This window comes from Budorcas taxicolor, chromosome 10 (genome assembly GCF_023091745.1).
Source record: "Budorcas taxicolor isolate Tak-1 chromosome 10, Takin1.1, whole genome shotgun sequence".
Classification (NCBI taxonomy): Eukaryota; Metazoa; Chordata; class Mammalia; order Artiodactyla; family Bovidae; genus Budorcas; species Budorcas taxicolor.
In genome coordinates, this window is record NC_068919.1 from 72,307,714 (window position 1) to 72,323,365 (window position 15,652).

The 15,652-nt window shown below is 40.6% G+C and overlaps 1 protein-coding gene across 1 annotated transcript in view; it reads left to right on the top strand.

Annotated features, from left to right (window-relative positions):
* The window catches only part of SYT16 (synaptotagmin 16), a 288,505-nt gene that overhangs the window by 140,200 nt on the left and 132,653 nt on the right, over positions 1 to 15,652 (top strand). The window contains exon 2 of the mRNA XM_052647376.1: positions 3,342 to 3,521. Within this exon, the coding sequence (XP_052503336.1) occupies positions 3,342 to 3,521 (180 nt within the window). The remainder of the gene's footprint in view (positions 1 to 3,341; positions 3,522 to 15,652) is intronic.

Consider the following 15,652-nt stretch of genomic DNA (forward strand, 5'->3'; position numbering starts at 1 on the left):
CTAGGCTAGCTGCTGAGAGCACATTGGGTAACTGAGGCAAAGTCCTTGTTCTTATGAAGTTGAAAATTTAACATTTGAAAACACTTGAAAAAGCTGTTGAAGTCTCAGTGGGAGGAAATTCATAGTAGAAGCATCCAGCCTGGTCAAGAGGAACAAAAAAGGCTTTCAGAGGAAGTCTAGTATCAGTGTTAGACAGTAGAGAGTGCACAATCATTCCATGGATTTGAAATAGTCTCTCCAAAGGTCTGGAGGTGAGCTATGTTTGGGGAACCAGAAATAGATGAATATGATGGCAACAAAGAGTTTGATGCTGGGGAGTGATGAGTGATAAAGGCTAGAATCAGCAGCTAGGTCATGAAAAGTCTTGCAAACCAAGTTGAGGACTTCAAGTTTTGTCCTATGTGTGATGGGAAGCTGTTGGAGGGTAAATTAGTTTCTGAGGGTTACCATGACATTACCAAATGCTTGACAGCTTAAGACAACAAATTTGTTCTCTCACAATTTTGGAGGCCAGAAGTCCAAATTTAGGATATCAGCAAAGTTGATTCCTCTGGAATCTCTGAGAGAGTACCTCTTCCAGGGCTCTCTCCTAGCTCTTGGTGGCTGCTGGCAAGCCTTGGCATTCCTCAGTTGGCTTCATAACTTCAATCTTTTCTCCCATCTTCACATGGTCTTTGTCTCTCTGTTTTCTCCTTTTCAGTGTCTTTTAGAAATACTTATCACTGTATTTAGGGCCCACCCTGGATAATTTCATCTGAAGATCCTACCCTAATTTATTTTAAATAAGGTCACATTCTGAGATTCAAGGTGGATGTCTCTTTTGGGGGTCACAATTAAACCCACTGCAGAGGGCTTTAGTGGGGCAATTGAACAAATCAGACTTACTTCAGAAGGATCACTCTGGCTGCTTTGTGGAGAAGGGATTTGTTGAGGGGTAAGGCTGGGTACTTGGAGATCAGTGGGAATCTGGGTAAAGGATCCTAGAGGCTTTGGAGGTAAGAAAGTGGAGGTGAGTGTAGGGTACTCTGAAGATGGTCAGTTGTGACTGGGAAAAAGCAGGGCTATGGTTGAAGAGCAGAGAAGGCAATGGCACCCCACTCCAGTACTCCTGCCTGGAAAGTCCCATGGATGGAGGTGCCTGGTGGGCTGCAGTCCATGGGGTCCCTAGGAGTCAGACACGACTGAGCGACTTCACTTTCACTTTTCACTTTCATGCATTGGAGAAGGAAATGGCAACCCACTCCAGTGTTCTTGCCTGGAGAATCCCAGGGACGGGGGAGCCTGGTGGTCTGCCGTCTCTGGGGTCGCACAGAGTCGGACACGACTGAAGTGACTTAGCAGCAGCAGCAGCAGCATGGTTGAAGAGAGCATATGGTGACGAGGAGGGGCTCTTAAGGATGGGAGACAGTGACATTATTTTTAATGCAGGTGAAAACAATGTGGTCTCTACTAAGGGAAGTAGTTGAAAATACAAGAATTGGTGGGAGGGGGGAGATAGAGATGATTTTAAGTGTAGCTGATTTACAGTGTTAGTTTCAGGTGTACTGTGAAATGTTTAAGCTATACATATACAGACATATTCTTTTTCACATCATTTTCCATTATGGTTTATTATAGGTTATTGAATATAGTTCCTGGTGCTATACAATAGGACCTTGTTTTTTTTAATCTATTTTATATGTAGTAGTTTGTAGCTGCTATTCTCAGGCTCCTACTTTATCCCTTCCCCATCCCTCTGGGATAATTAATGCAAGAGAGGGAAATGGGGTGTGGAGCACAGCCTGTGTACAAAGCAACGCATCCATCTCATATTTGACTGCTCCTAGGTATTTTAAAAGGTCTGCAAAGCTGATAATGATGCTACTGAGGGAGATGTTAATTCCTCTTTGAGAACGCTCTATGTGCTTGGTACCATACAGGTTATTTTCCATGTGTTAGCTCATTTAATCTTTAATGTAGCTATATTTATTGTCCTCTTTTATTACTTAGAAAACTGAAGCACAGAGAGGTTAAATAATTTGCTCAAGGCCACACAGATAACAAGTGGCAAATTGTGATTTCTTCCCAGGTGGTGTGACTGCTGAACGTATGCCAGTAAACGTTGCTACCTGTGTTGCCTCTAGAGGCAGAGGAAATAATCAATGCATGCATACTTTTTAAATTCACAATATATGTTGGTTTTGATAAGCAGGCACTATTATCATTTTGCAGATTACAAAGCTATTTTTGTCTTGTTTGTTCTTTTTCTGGCTTGCCACTGGATTGATTTAGTGAGGCAGTGCCATTTATTTTCTTTTCATAGGGTTGGGACTGGTTTGATTCATCCTTTCTCTATCTGGAAGGTAGCATGAGCTGTATATTATCTCTTCATATTATTAATCCACATATTAAACCTGCTCAAGAATTAAAACTACTCTCAGGAGAGTCATTTTCATAAGCTTTCACGTATACCCAATTGCCTTGAATAACTCTTCCTGACACCTGCTTTGTGATTGATTCCTTTATACAACTTGATTTTTGGATTTCTTTATGAAATGTTGTCTTTACTCAAATGACATTTCTTTGAAGGAATCTTCTCTCAACCTGGAACTAGCTCTGACCTTTCTGTTCTATGTACCTGAGAGCTGAACTCAATAGCTGGGACTATGGACCTGGGCAGCACAGAGTCATTTAAAGCTTGGGAATTTTTTGATGAGGAGGGGACAGGGGAAGATGGAAATTGATCTTCCAAAATTCTAAAATATTAGCATTCAAAATATAATTCTAATTTATAATATGGATGCACAGATTAGGAATTTTCTTGTCATTGGTTTCTTACCATTGGTAATCATCACCATCATGTGTTGCTTAGTTGAATTAGAAAGACAATATCCAGGAAATGACTTTCCTCCAATTGCTAATTTGAAGGATGTATGTCTGCAACTTTGTCTTGTATAATTAGTTTTTCTAAGTTTTAAGCAGTTGTATTTTTAAAAGACTTGCTTTTATAGCACTGGTCAGCCATATTCAAACGCAACTCATTTGACTGATATCTAATAGCTTGCATGCTTGCTGTTGAATATTAAGTGAAGGAGAGGGGCCAGAGGAGTTATATTATAGGCAGAAGAAGCCATATGTGTAAAGGAATGGAGGTCTGTCATCTAGGAGCCAGCCTAGCCTGATGGACCTGGCAATAGTCCTTTCCTTTCCCCTGTACACAGTGCTGGGGATGCCAGCAGGTCAGGACTTGCAGAGTATCTGGCATTCTCATAATTGTGAAGATTCCAGATAACTTTGATCAGTTGTTAGAACTAAAAGGTGGTTCGCTTGGTGATATTTTTTCCTTTGTGTTCTCTTGCTAGTCCCTCCCGAGGCCATCGGTTTCTTGTCTGCAGCTGGGGTCTTTCTTGTTCTTCTGGTTGTCCTCTTCCTCTTCATCAACAAGAAGCTGAGTTTCGAGACCACAGGAGGCCTTCCATGCCTGGAGCAACGCGGGAAGAGAAAGCACTCTAAAGACAAGACTGGAATCTGCAAAGGACCAGGTAAGCATTATGCTTCGCAGTCTCCTGAGCTTGGCATTGGCTGTGGTTTTGGTCGGGGAAGGAATGTCACTGTTCCTGGATGGACCCCATTAAGAAGTCACACATGAGCAGTTTAGCAGCTGCTGTGGTGGCATGATGAATGGACATTACCAAAGAATACATTAGCTTTAGGAAAGTAATGCTCTCTTTAGGGTCCAAAGAGCAGATGGGAAAAGGCTGACCACCGGTTCCCGTCTTCTTAGCTTTTTAGATGTCTGTGTTGAGTTTCCCTCTGACTAATGCTTGAAGGAAAAGGAAAAAAAAAAAAAAGGATTTTGATTGACAAGAGCCTTGATGTGTTTTGGTTTCATTATTTTGGAATGATATTGACACTTCACTTTGGTTAGATGTTTCTGAGATTTTCAGTGCTTAGGGCCATTCCCCACCTTGTATGGCAACAGTCACTTTTCTAAAGGGAGGTTTTAAGTTCATTGAATCTACCACTTCACTTACTAACTTCCTCCCTTCAATTTAATGGGGAAAATAACACACTAAAAGAAATAATCGGCTTCTGGTTCTTAAAGAACATATTCTATTTTCGATTACTGAAGGATAGAACTTTGTGATACAGGATGTTATCACAAAGTGATTATAATCACACAAAAGCTGGACGTTTAAAGACAGTACTCTTATTTTATAGGTAACCACTTGGCTTTTAAAAAAAATTTGTTAGTCTGATTCTCACTCTTCTCCCCCATGGCCCATGGGTGGGGCATGACAACTGGTGGAGGGACAGTCTTACATTATGTGTTTGAGCTGGGGCAAGGCCTTGAGGAAAACACCCCTTAGCTATCCCACAGCCTGGACCAATGACAATATTTGATTTATTGGTATGGTACCTTATGTAAATATGGTTTAACTTGTTCACTTTGCTATAATAAAAGGCATAATTTAGGAATAATTATGTATTAATTATCTATTACTTTAACAAATTACCCCTCACGAAAATATTTATTATCTCACAGTTTTCAAAATTGATGAATAGGGGGCTTCCCTTATGGCTCAGATGGTAAAGAATACACCTGCAACGTAAGAGACTGGGTTTGATCTCTGGATCAGGAAGATCCTCTGGAGGAGGAAATGGCAGCCCACTGTGGTTTTCTTGCCTAGAGAATTTCATAGACAGAGGATCCTGGTGGGATACAGTCCCTGGAGTCACAAAGAGTTGGACACGACTGAACAGCTAACACTTTCACTTCACTGTCATGTATTAATTACTTATTGCTTTAACAAATTACCCCACAACAAATATTTATTATCTCACAGTTTTCAAAGTTGATGAATATGGGGTTAGCTTAGTTGAGTGGTTATTACAGATCAGAGTTTTTCATGATGCTGCAATCAGAATGTCAGCTGCAGCCATCTAAAGGCTTGATTGGGGCTGATGACTTCACTTCCAGGCAGAAGGCTTTAGTAGCTATGTGAACCCTCCGCAGAGCTGCTTGAATATATTTTTCACATGGCAGCTGGCTTCCCCCAGAGTGAATGATCCAAGAGAGGAGAGCAAGAGAAAGTCAGTTTTTTAATGACCTAGTCTAGGAAGGTCATTCAATATCTCCTCCACCACATTCTGGTCGTTTACTAAGTACAGTCTATCTTCAGGGAAGGGGAATTAAGGTCCACTTTTTAAGGAAACAGTATCAAAGAGTGTGCAATGTCTCTTAAAATCACCATAGGGGAGAATAATGGAAGGGGTGTAAAGTGTAGTTCTGACAGTTGATTGGGCATTCTTACTGTTGCAGTAGCCTTAGTTTTTGAACTCCACTTGAGACATCTGGCTTGTCTTCTGAAAACAGAGTGGAATATTTAAAATAGAATTTTTCATGTGATATCTGGACTTACAAATGCTTTAGCCACTATTGTTTTAGCTGAGACATAGGTGAGACTTCTGCTTGGTCATGAGGTGATATGGAGTTAGGGTTCATAGTGATTCTTTCCTCTTTCAGCAACTCACCCTCACTAGTTGTATGACTGAGGCAAATTATGGAACCATTCTAAATGTTTTCCTTATCTGTATATCGGGGTCGTCAACACACCCCTTAAAGGGTTGGTCTTGATTATGTGAATTAATTTTGTAAGGATACCAGCATGATGCCTATGGTAGAAGGCCTAATAGAACTTTCACCATGGTTGTGTAGTATTAACACAATTCCAGTCATAGTAGTGGCTTCTAGGAGTGACATCACACTTGTATTCATTACTTAAATTGGGAGATTAAAGTTGGTGATGTTTTCTCCTTTTCAGACTCTAATAAGTACAAAGAACTAAGGTTAGAGCTATCTAAGATTATTTTCTTTTTGTCTTGTTTGACATGTTATCTGAGTAATTTAGAGACAATTATGAATTATACTTGCAAATAAGTTGAAGATAATATTGAAACAATAACAATAAAGCATGAACCAGAAGCTGTTAGCTCAAGCAACACTCAGAGTGGGATCATCTGAAGGGAGCTTTAAAAATAGTTTAATCAGGAGAATCTACAAATTACAACTTAGAAACAAACACCTTCATTTTGACATTTCTCCTTTGAAAGTTTAATTATTATTGATCAAGAGTCTTTGAAAAATGTTGCTCTAGCCCAGATTTTATCTAACTTTTGATGTCTGCCTTAATTATCATCTGCAGAGCCCTGACTTCTCAGTGAAGATGGGATGTTCTCAACATATTTTGACAAATGTTAGGAAGGGAGGAAGGCAGCCTGGTATGGTAGAAAGAGACACAGTGAAGACAGCCAGAGCTTAGTTTTGCCTCTAATTGGCTGTGGTATTTTGGGAGGTTCACTTCACTTCTCTGGGTCTTAAGTCCTCACTTGCAAATTTGTGAGTCTGGGCTAGGTTTCTCCCCATTGCTACAATGCAGTCCTATTTGATCCTTGGGGTTACCCTAGCAATTTCTTCCCTAGGTCTCAGTCTACGAATGGAGGAGACCTAATGAAAATGATTAAAAACCAACAAGACCATCTTACTCTGAGGTTGAACCATATGAAATTTCCATTTTTATATATCAAAAAGGGCTGGATATTAGCAACCTAATCATTATAATCTAATATATGTGTGAGGTTCTGAAGAATAAAATAATTTTTTTTTGTTTCTGTGATAATATTAGAGAAGCAGACATGACAGTTTATTTTCTGAGCCCATTGTACAAAATAATTTGCCCCACAAAAATGCCTTTTAGACTATATATTGTTTTCAAAATTCAATGGATTTTCACATATCATTTATCTGAATGTAGGTAAGGGATAAAGAACTGAAACAGTTTCTTCCTAATAACATAGGTAATAATAATAATTAGATAATGATAATTGATGGCTATCATTTATTTAGCATTTACTATTCACACACTTGCTAAGTCTGTTACATGGATTATTTGACTTCTTAATGCAAAGTACTTGTGTTATTTATTGGTAGTGAACGCTTTGGGGGAAGGGTAGATATGGGTTGTAACAAAGAAGCCATTGTTCAGTGTTTTAAAAAATTTTATTCATTTTTAATTGGTGGAAATGTTCAGTGTTGAGATAAAAGTTGATTAAAAATAAAAATCCCATGGTGAAATAATAGTTTTTAAAGAATCGTAGTTTTGAAAGAGAGATAAGATTTTGTTTTGTTTGTTTTTCCCTCAGAAGCTTTCTTTATGTATCAAAGGCAACATTTAGAAGTTGGAGCAGAGAGCTTAATTTCCAGAAGCACAGTATAGAAAGGATGGAGGATGTACAGGAGGGTGGTTCCTCCCAGGCAGGGAGGAGAAGAAGAAAGGCTTTCCACCACTGGGAAGGGCAGCCCATGGCTTGGAGGGACTACAGGAAAAGAGATTTGGAGGGCTTGAAAGTTGCCTGGACCCTGAGAAGGGTGGCGGGTGTGGGGCCACCTGCTGTGGTCGTAGTGAGAAGATCGGAGTCCAACATGGCCCGAGGAAGTGACGAAAAGCAGAGCGCCATGTGCATCCCCTTGGGGAGGGTGGCTGGAGACTGCCTCACATGGGTCCCACGTGGGCCCAGCATGGCTGCTGCAGAGGTGGAACATACTGGTGGGGATGCGAGGAGAGACCTGGAGACGATTTCTAGCACAGTTCCTCACTGAGTAGCTCACGTCACATAGGGTTTAGGAGTTTCTGCATGACCCTCTGGGGAGAAGACAGTAGCAGTCTAGGAGCACTGTCTTCCTGCTAGGGAGTAGTCGCACCTTGTGGTGGGTGGCCTGTATCAGAGGCTGGGGAGCACACCGCCTGAGGCCTCCTAGAGCCAGGACTGGATTCAAGAGCACATAAACGGTGCAGCTGCACAGGGCTCCATGCCAGAAAGGGACGCTTCTCTTGGGTTAGTGCTCTGCTGTTGCCCTCTTGAAATTCTTAATGGTTTTTGAACCAAAGGTCCTTCCATTTTTGCACTGGGTCTTCAAATTATGTACCTGTCTTGCCTGGAAGGATCCTAGGAGGTACTGCAGGTACACAGCCTTCCCTGGGAAGGCTGTAGAGACAAAGGCTAACACTCCTCTGCGGGTCAGGGGAGCCAGCAGGGAGGAATAGCACATCATAGCAAATGAGCACACATCTGTGCCCATTGCTCTCTGATGAACAAGAGCGTGGAGTGGGAGTGCAAATCCCCCAAACTGATTATTGATCCCAAATGAAACTGACTGACTAAGGAAGCAGGCTGAAGTTTAGTGTCTCACCATGGAGCATGGGAAGGCGTGGAGGTGACAGACAAGAGCCCCATGAGACAGAGTGTGTCTGCATGCTCAGTTGCTTCAGCTGGGTCCAACTCTTGGCGACCCTATGGACTGTAGCCCACCAGGCTCCTCTGTCCATGGGATTTTCCCGGCAAGAATACTGGAGTGGGTTGCCATGACCTCCTCCAGGGGATCTTCTTGACCCAGGGGTCAAACCTGTACCTCTTAAGTCTCCTGCACTGGCAGATTTTTTTTTTTTTTTTAACAACTAGTGCCACCTGGGAAACCCAGACAGGGTGTTGACAGCTTTTGTACATTTAAGCAAAGCTGGTGCTCAGCCAGGGCTCAGCAGTCAGCTGTGCCAGCTGGAGCTTGGGAGTGAGGTGGTTCACATGTGACAGTGTCTCCCTACCTACCAGTTGGTTGGAAAGCCCAACTGGCCAGTTCCTCCTCAAGACTACTCCCACCCCTTCACCTGCATTGGGATGATTAACTTCTGGTCTAGCAGGAGCTCCGACCAGCCCCACCTTTATCTGCTTGGGTCATGATGGCTGTGGTTGTCAGATACTTTTGGTTTCAGTTCTGCATTTAGGTCAGAGTATGTTCACGTACAACCTTCTTACAGCATAATTCAGTACGTAGATACTATTAAAATCTCCATGTTATAGATGAGGCAACAGAGGCTTTGAGGGATGAATTGTTTTCCAAGGTATTAAGTGGCAAAGTAGAGACTCATATCCAAAAACTGATTAATGTCAGATGCTAACGTCTTAATTGCACTACTCTTTTGCCCACCTGTTCTTCTCAACGCAAGCCACTCTTTCATGCTTTTGAACTTCTGGGATGGGAGAAAGTAGGGGAAAGGGAGGATTTGGAGGATGGTTTGGTTTCCCTGTGGCTGCCACACAAATGATCACAAACTTGGTGTTTTAAAAGAACATAAATTGATTTTCCGCACAGTTCTGGGGACCAGAGGTTTGAAATCAAGGTGTTCACACTCTCTCCCAGCCTCAAGTGGCTGCCAACTATCCTTGGCATTCTTGCGCTTGTGCCTGTTTCATGCCCGTCTCCGCTTCCATCTTCACATTACCTCCTCCTATGTGTGTCTTCTCTCTGCCACTTGTCATTGGATTTAGGTCTCACCCTGATAATCTAGGAAGATCTAAAGATCCTTAACATAGTCACACCTGCAAATATCCTTCCACCATTCAAGGTTTCGGGGACTAGAACATGGATATATCTTTTTAGGGACCACCATTTAGCATTAGGAGAGTTGATGAATTGAATAGAAATTTTTTCTTCCTCCATTATCCTTGAACAGTGGTATTTCACATTCTCCATCTGGGTTAGAATGATTCTTACAAAGAGATAACAAAAGCTGGTCAGATATTTTTGGTATAGACTATAATCAGCAGACAGAGTGTTTCCCAGCTGCGAGCCCAGTTGAACTACACTGAGTCTCAATCCTGGGAGGCTTTTAAAAAACAACCAGTGATCAAATCCCACTGCAAACTAATTATATCAGAATAGGGAGTGACAGTAGTGAGGCAAACTGTACAGGTTTAAAAAGAATACCAGGTAATTTAAAGGTGTGGCTGCGGTGGAGTGCCATGGATGGAAGGGGTGTGTTCACTGCTAACATCCCCTTTCACGCTGGAGAGGGTAGAGCTTGAGCAATGTTAATGCTGGCCCAATTCACATTTATTTCTGCCCACAAAGTATCCATCTGGTGGTTGCCCACCTATTTCTTTCCCTGACTGTTTTATTTCAGTTCTACCTTGGTCAGCAGGCAAGCTTTTCCTTTACGATGCTTCCCCTCCCTATCACCCCATGTATACCATGGCACTCTTAGCAGATGACTTCTGCACAGGGATTTTAAAAAAGGAAAAATTATTTAGAAAAAGTGTCTATAAGATTATTCAAAGTTGTCAAATTATAACCATCTGTAATTTATACTCAAGATTCTGAGTTTACAAAATTTTAGTAAATTGGACCGAGACAGAAGAATTTGGCTGTCCATCTTTGTAACGTTCCATTGTTTTCTGAATTATTGTGCCTATATTCCATTTTCCTTTTATGCCCAAATAAGAAAGGGCAATGACACATTTTACAAATGGTATGAATCAGGATCTGAAATAGATGTAAATATATATATATATATATAAAGGGTATTGATATTGGACAGGGATAGATTCATCATCATCATCATCATTAGTATTAGCTTCTTAAGACAGAGAAGGACATTTACCCAAGTACCCATCCTGCAGTTGTAAATAAACAGTGTTGGTTTCTTTGTATTTGATGTTTAGTATGATTGATGAATAAAGTATACGTTGAAAAAGGTGTCTTAAAGGATAATATAAAAGCAATACAATTCATTCTCTTTTCTGGGAGGTTTTCTTTGCTGTCTTTAAAGTTGTATTTTCTTTGCCTGCAGGTCTGTGGGGGTGGTTTTGGGTTTGGACTGATCAAGTATTTTAGAATCAATCAGTTAGTCAGTCAGTTCAGTCGCTCAGTCGTGTCCAACTCTTTGTGAACCCATGAACCGCAGCATGCCAGGCCTCCCTGTCCATCACCAACTCCCAGAGTCCACCCAAACCCATGTCCATCGAGTCGATGATGCCATCCAACCATCTCATCCTCTGTTGTCCCCTTCTCCTCCTGTCTTCAATCTTTCCCAGCATGAGGGTCTTTTCAAATGAGTCAGTTCTTCGCATCAGGTGGCCAAAGTATTGGAGTTTCAACTTCAACATCAGTCCTTCTGATGAACACCCAGGACTGATCTTCTTTAGGATGGACTGGTTGGATCTCCTTGCAGTCCAAGGGACTCTCAAGAGTCTTCTCCAACACCACAGTTCAAAAGCATCAATTCTTCAGCACTCAGCTTTCTTCACAGTCCAACTCTCACATCCATACATGACCACTGGAAAAACAATAGCCTTGACTAGATGGACCTTTGTTGGCATCAAGAAAAGGCTAAAATGCCCCTCCCTCCTTTTTCCAATAGGATGATTAAAACCTGTCAATACCACTGAAATGCTTTTGATACAATTTATAAACTTTTGGGTTGTACAACAGTTTGTTTTAAAATTATGAATTTGCTATTTTATAAAGTTGAAGGCTTCAACCCCTCCCATCATCTCCCCTCATTGCATCTTTTTGTCCTTAAATAGTGGAATAAATGGAATAGCCTCTCTTTTCTTCTTGTCACCCTTCCCCAGTGAGGCTTATGCAAAAAAAGACCCAACCTGGAGAATAATGCCTAGAGGGGGAAGTCCACTTGTTAACAGTCTAAACTGAAAAGTATCTTCTCTTCCTATTTTAATGCTTTCATGTGTGCTATGCTATTTCATATTTTTCTAAGTATGTGTTATATTAGGTCAAACCTTTTGAAATTACTGTTTTCGTAGGTTGGAAGTTTCATATGTTTCAACTTATACCTGAGATGTAAAGCTGTAAGTAGCTTAAGAGTTTAAACACCAGAATAAGCCTTGGTAATATTCATTGTGGTGTCTAGTTACTTGTTTTGGTGACTTAAGACACAAATAAGTGAGAATGATCTTAACAAACCCATCAAAGTAGGACTGACTGAACCTTGTTTGATGGGTAAAAATTCCAAAGAATGCAGTTGAAAAGTTACTGGGTTGAGACTATTCATTCATCTATTCAATATTATTTAGTAAGAATCAATGTTATGTTACTCAGTTTCTAAATCCTGGGGAAAAAATGATAAAAAGAGATATAGTCCCCACTCTCTTGGAAATTCCATTTTTGGATAATGACAGAAAGATAAAACTGAAAGTGAAGAAGCAAATAAAATAATTATAGATTATTATACATGCTGTAAGGGCCTAAAATAAAGACTAATTGACAGGATGGAGAGATTGGCCTTAGATGTGGTAGAGCACATCTTGCTCACTGTTGGGTGGAGAGAGATAAACACACAAATACATTATATTGGTTCTGTTATTTTTTTCTTTTATGTTTTTTTAGGAATTAGCCTATTATCTTACAGAGGCTGGCATGTCCCAAATCTGCAGGGCAGTTTGATACATTAGAGACCCAGGAAAAAGCAAATGTTGCAATTGATGTCTGAAGGTCATCTACTGGTGACTTTCCTCCTTGCTCAGGGGAGGTCACTCTCTGTTAAGGTCTTCAGCTGATCAGGTCTAGCTCATGCACTTTATGAAAGGAAATCTGCTTTACACAAGTTCACTGTTTTAATTGTTAATTTCATCCACAAAAAACACCCTCACAGAAATATCCAGAGTAATATTTGATCAAAGATCTGGGCACTGTGGCCCAGCCAACTTGGCATATAAAATTAACCATCAGAGGAGCTTACTTAATATCTTTGAATCCCTGTTTCCTTCAGTGTATTATGGTAGGGAGGCTGGGAAGAGATATTCATTTTAAAAATATCTTTTTATTGTGGAAATTTTCAAACTTATAGGAAAATAGAGAATGGTATAATGAAGCCCATGTATCCATCACCCAGTTTCAACATTTATTAACAAAGACATTTTGTTTCTAAATTACACCCTATTTGTCTCCATTTCCTTGTTTTCTTTGCCCAAGAGGGAATAGATCTGTCTCTTTAAATTTTCCATCCTTTGCTGTTTATTTTCTTGCAATTTAGATGATGGATTATTGTCCCTTGCTCAAGAATTCAACCCAGCAAATGACCATGTTACACAGCTAGCTGATTGCTGGTGATGGGAGACATTAGGTTGAAGGTTGGGAAGCTACTAAAAGTCCTTCAACAGATCTGGGCACTTTACAGTCGGAATATGAGCAGCTCTATTTTCCAAGCTATTTATGTGAGGGTGCCTAGTGAGTTACCTTAGAAACAGATTCTTGTGGCATTTGAGCTGCTTCTGTGATGCTAGGATATTAATAAAAATAAATCTGAAGCTTTCTGTAGGTACAAGCTGCTGTGGAAATGTTTAGCACCTAAGTTTGAGAACTCCCAAAACACACATCACTATTTCAAAATCTGCAGATAATTCCCTTCATGATTTTTCACCTTCCCAATGACTATAGTGTATGTGTGTGTGTAGGGTGTGTATGTGTGTGTGTATACTGTATACAGTCTCGCATCAATTTTTGGCAGAAACTCTGAGACTTTTGTATTTGGAATAGCCATACTATGAAATCTTATGACTGACTTCTGGGTAGACCTCAGTGAACCTTGATAGTTTAGGTAGAAGCAATTGCTGATTGTTTGGTGAGTTGAAAGTCTTTCTTTACTCCTCCAGCATGGGTTCCCTGGATAATCTGAGAAGGCCTTAAACACACATCTTTTGCTGGAGCTAGTGAAACTGTCTCACCAACTTTGTGGATAGTTTTGAGGGGTTTTGATGTATTGAACAGAGAAGGCAATGGCAACCCACTCCAGTACTCTTGCCTGGAAAATCCCATGGGCAGAGGAGCCTGGTAGGCTGCCGTCTATGGGATCGCTAAGAGTTGGACACGACTGAGCGACTTCACTTTCACTTTTCACTTTCATGCCTTGGCAAAGGAAATGGCAACCCACTCCAGTGTTCTTGCCTGGAGAATCCCAGGGATGGGGGTGCCTGGTGGGCTGCCATCTATGGGGTCGCACAGAGTCAGACACGACTGAAGCGACTTAGCAGCAGCAGCAGCAGCAGCAGCAGCAGATGTATTGAAGACGCACATGTCATTTTCACTTATAGATGAGGAAATTACTTGTAAGTTTAACACTCGTATGTTGCTCTGCATGTGCTAAAGAATGTTATCATCACCAACAATTGATCTCACTGTGATATCTTTCAGAGATCCATCATTCTATGAGTTAGACTTATCAGAGGATACTGGGTTATATGCTTCTCTTGTCAGCAAGGATCAATATACTTTAAAGAGACACATGCCTTAAAAAAAAAAATCAATTGATGAGTAGGCAGCAAGAGAAAGGATTATTATTCGTGTAGAATAGTCAGTAGCACAGGTCACTGTTTCTGCATTGAAGTGGGTGTCTATGAGCATATGTTTAGCTAGCTATTTGAGTTGTCAGTTCTAAACTAGTTATTGGAGTACCAGCTTTAAAAATCTCATGATTTTTCTCAGTCTGACAGATTAAGGTAAAAGGAAGGGCATGTCTATGGTTATACAGTTCCATCAAAATATCCACATTCCTCTAAAACCCACTTATAGGAGCAAATGCCTTATTCACAAAATCTCACATAATTACGAGTTTATATTATTCAGGCTTTAATGTTGAGGTTTAATGACAAGGTGATGGGTACTGTTTGAAATGTATGAATTTATGGATTCCAAAAACATTTTGATTACTTTCTATTCTTTGGATCCTCAAAACAGTTCATATTATTTAGGAACAATTAATGTCAGTTTTATAGAATGAAACTGCTATCTGCTTAAAAACTGATTTTCTCTTTTATTTTCCCTGCTGCTGCTAAGTCGCTTCAGTCGTGTCCAACTCAGTGCGACCCCATAGATGGCAGCCCACCAGGCTCCCCCATCCCTGGGATTCTCCAGGCAACAACACTGGAGTGGGGTTGCCGTTTCCTTCTCCAATGCATGAAAGTGAAAAGTGAAAGTGAAGTCGCTCAGTCGTGTCCAACTCTTAGCGACCCCATGGACTGAAGCCCACCAGGCTCCTCCATCCATGGGATTTTCCAGGCAAGAGTACTGGAGTGGGGTGCCATTGCCTTCCCCTCATTTTCCCTAGTGAATATTAACCACAGAATGGTAATTTATAATTGTCATTCCTCAATAGTGTGGGCCACTTGATGAGAAAGAGGGTGATGGAGAAAACCTTACCATTAGGGCATTACCTTTTTGGATGTTTCTTTTAAAATTATCTTGAAGCAAAATACAAATCATGCATTATAAGGCACAGTATGGAAAGTATGATGAAGCTCTCTGTCTTACTGGGACTCTTAAGCAGAAAACCTTGTTTAGTTGTTTTTTAAGTTGGTCTTTGATCTTCCCAAATCTTTCCATCACTCTTCTGCCCCTAAACAAGTAATGCTTATTAAAGATGTACTTTGTAGCTCACTATTCTATGTTGGAAGGATGTCAGAGTCCTTTTAAATGTTTGTTTTTCCCACAGGTAGGCTTTATAGTCAAAGACCCAACAGGTATTAATTTTAAGAACATTTTAGCGTGAGTTCCATTTAGAATTCCCATCCCCCCAACCAAATCTGAAATGAACTCCAAATGTGTATTTTATGTGGGACTCTGTTTAGAAATGGGACACCAGTGTGAAATGTCATTTTCCATATCAGCTGGAGGATTTTCCTTTCCATTAACTGCTCTATTGGAGGATTCATACTAGGATGCTTTTTGGAATGAAAGGTAGTATTTTACTACTAGAAAGTAGGATCCCATTTATTACAGTAGTAAATGCTAGTTGAACTGAACTGTGTTAACAGAAATCTGAAG